The following is a 2,054-nucleotide window of genomic DNA, read 5'->3' as shown; positions in this document are numbered from 1 at the left end:
ATTGTTTAAGCCATTTTTGAGAAAATCGGAAAAATATGAAAAATTGATTCCATAAATTGACACAGTAGTCTATAATATTAACTATGTATTAACATCTTTGAAATAGTTTGAAAGCTCTTAAATGCCGATTTTTATAACAACCAATCCTCTTATAACCTTTATTAGTGTTTAATTGAAATAATGAAACTTCCCTCATTGTTTGTAGTTATATAAATCAGGTACGTTGCGCACTTCACAGAATTTTCTGGACAAATTTTAGCATCGAATCTAAAGAACCATTCTTGCCGGAGTTGAGATTTTAACTGCTTGGATAGCAATGTAAAAACAGTAGTAAAACCGAACTGGTGAAGATAATCATATTCAAGTGTCGCTTTGTGGCTCGGTGACCCGGTTACCACCTGTCACTCAGAGCGACTGACTCATCGAAAACAATGCTACGTGATGCCGCAAATGTTTTGCCACTTCAACTGGGCCACACTCGGTATATAAGATCTCTTCCTACCTCTTTGTTCAGGGAAAACGGGTCCTCCACTTCCGATATGGTGAGTCCACATCACTAGCTCCTTCTTAACATGCTCTTCATCCGAATACAGTGTAATCTCTCTAATTTCTGCAGGAAGATGTTCTGATTACTGAAAAGTATAGTATCAATAATATACATCTACGTAACTATTTTTATTTTTTTTTACATATTTTATTAAACATTTGAAATTTTTAAAAATTAAAAAAAAAATGTTTTACATCCTCATTAATAATAAGTGCTGATTTATTTGTTAAAAATACAATATTGTTCATTCATAAGTGAAAAAAGTATAAATAAAAAAAAAATACTCTTTGTATTAAGACGTGATAAAAAAGAATAAAAATTCACCTATAAAATTTGTATTATACATATTTCTACTATTAATTAAATCAGTTTTACAGAATCAAATGATTTATACAATAGATATTTCTGATTCCATCAACATACACTATGAACACTTTTATTGGAATTAGGTTACTCGATGTCGAAACTGTAAAAAATATTTGCTTTTAGATCGGGAAGATAAAATGTCCTTTACACATGTGCACTTCTATTTGAAGAAGTAACTTTTTTTTACACCAGTTCGGATTAATGAGGTGTCCGGAATACCGAATTTCAGCTTAAAGAGATTACACTGTATTTGTTTTGGTTTTTTTTAAAATCATAATGTGATTATGACTTGATTTGGTGTTAAAAATATATTTCTCACAATAAACTCACTGTTATGTTCTTGAGCATATTTAAAACAAGTATTGTTTTTATATTAACTAAGATGTTTTTCTACCTTTTTTTATAAAAGGTCTAACAATATGATGGTCTCACAGATAGCATGCTGGCACCGAAATTGAAATTTAGCACAACAGGTTCATATATTATTATTTGTTATTTGTTACTGTTATGTTGAATCTACAAGTTTACCAATTGCCGCAAAACTTGTGCAAATGTTTGGTAAACAAAGGAAGCAACAATCGCCGGTATCTACACACTTGTTTTGTTTTTTTGGCTATTACATTCGATTTCCATAACAACAAGGGAGAAAAAAAAGATGGACAAACTGAAAGGAAATGTAAATATCAGCAATGTAGTTTGTAAATAATAAAAATTCACATAAATAGTACTACATAACCTAAAAATTCCACTCTCGTTCTAGAATTTTTATCAGAAATTTGTTAATTTAATCACGCAGGCATATAATATCTTCATAAATATATATCTGTGCTATGATAAATAAAAAATAAACTGTTAAAGATCATTGATAAGATTTAAAACAATGGATTTACATCGAATGGATAAAATTTTAAAATATAATATTGCAATCTTACACTGCAACTACTTATACAATCATTCCAATCGGGATTTCGAAAAGGCCGATCTACAATTGACCACTTGATAACATTGGAAACAGAATTACAGTATGCTTTTATTAACGGTCAACAGATGATAGCTATCTTCTTTGATATGCTGAAAGCATTTGACAATATAAATCATTCCATTATTTTGCAGAAGTTGTCCTCTATAGGAATCACTGGAC

The 2,054-nt window shown here is 29.8% G+C and overlaps 1 protein-coding gene across 2 annotated transcripts in view; it reads left to right on the top strand.

Annotated features, from left to right (window-relative positions):
- Window positions 1-518: 518 nt before the first annotated feature.
- LOC106682334 (meprin A subunit beta) overlaps window positions 519-2,054 on the top strand; it is a 65,500-nt gene continuing 63,964 nt past the window's right edge. For both annotated transcript variants that reach the window (XM_014423138.3, XM_024358334.2), the window contains exon 1: window positions 519-542. In XM_014423138.3, the coding sequence (XP_014278624.1) occupies window positions 540-542 (3 nt within the window). In that variant the 5' untranslated portion in view covers window positions 519-539. The remainder of the gene's footprint in view (window positions 543-2,054) is intronic.

The sequence above is a fragment of the Halyomorpha halys genome, unplaced genomic scaffold, assembly GCF_000696795.3.
Source record: "Halyomorpha halys isolate HHAL.00 unplaced genomic scaffold, Hhal_1.1 Scaffold24.1, whole genome shotgun sequence".
Lineage (NCBI taxonomy): Eukaryota > Metazoa > Arthropoda > Insecta > Hemiptera > Pentatomidae > Halyomorpha > Halyomorpha halys.
This window is presented reverse-complemented; position numbering and strand designations above follow the sequence as displayed.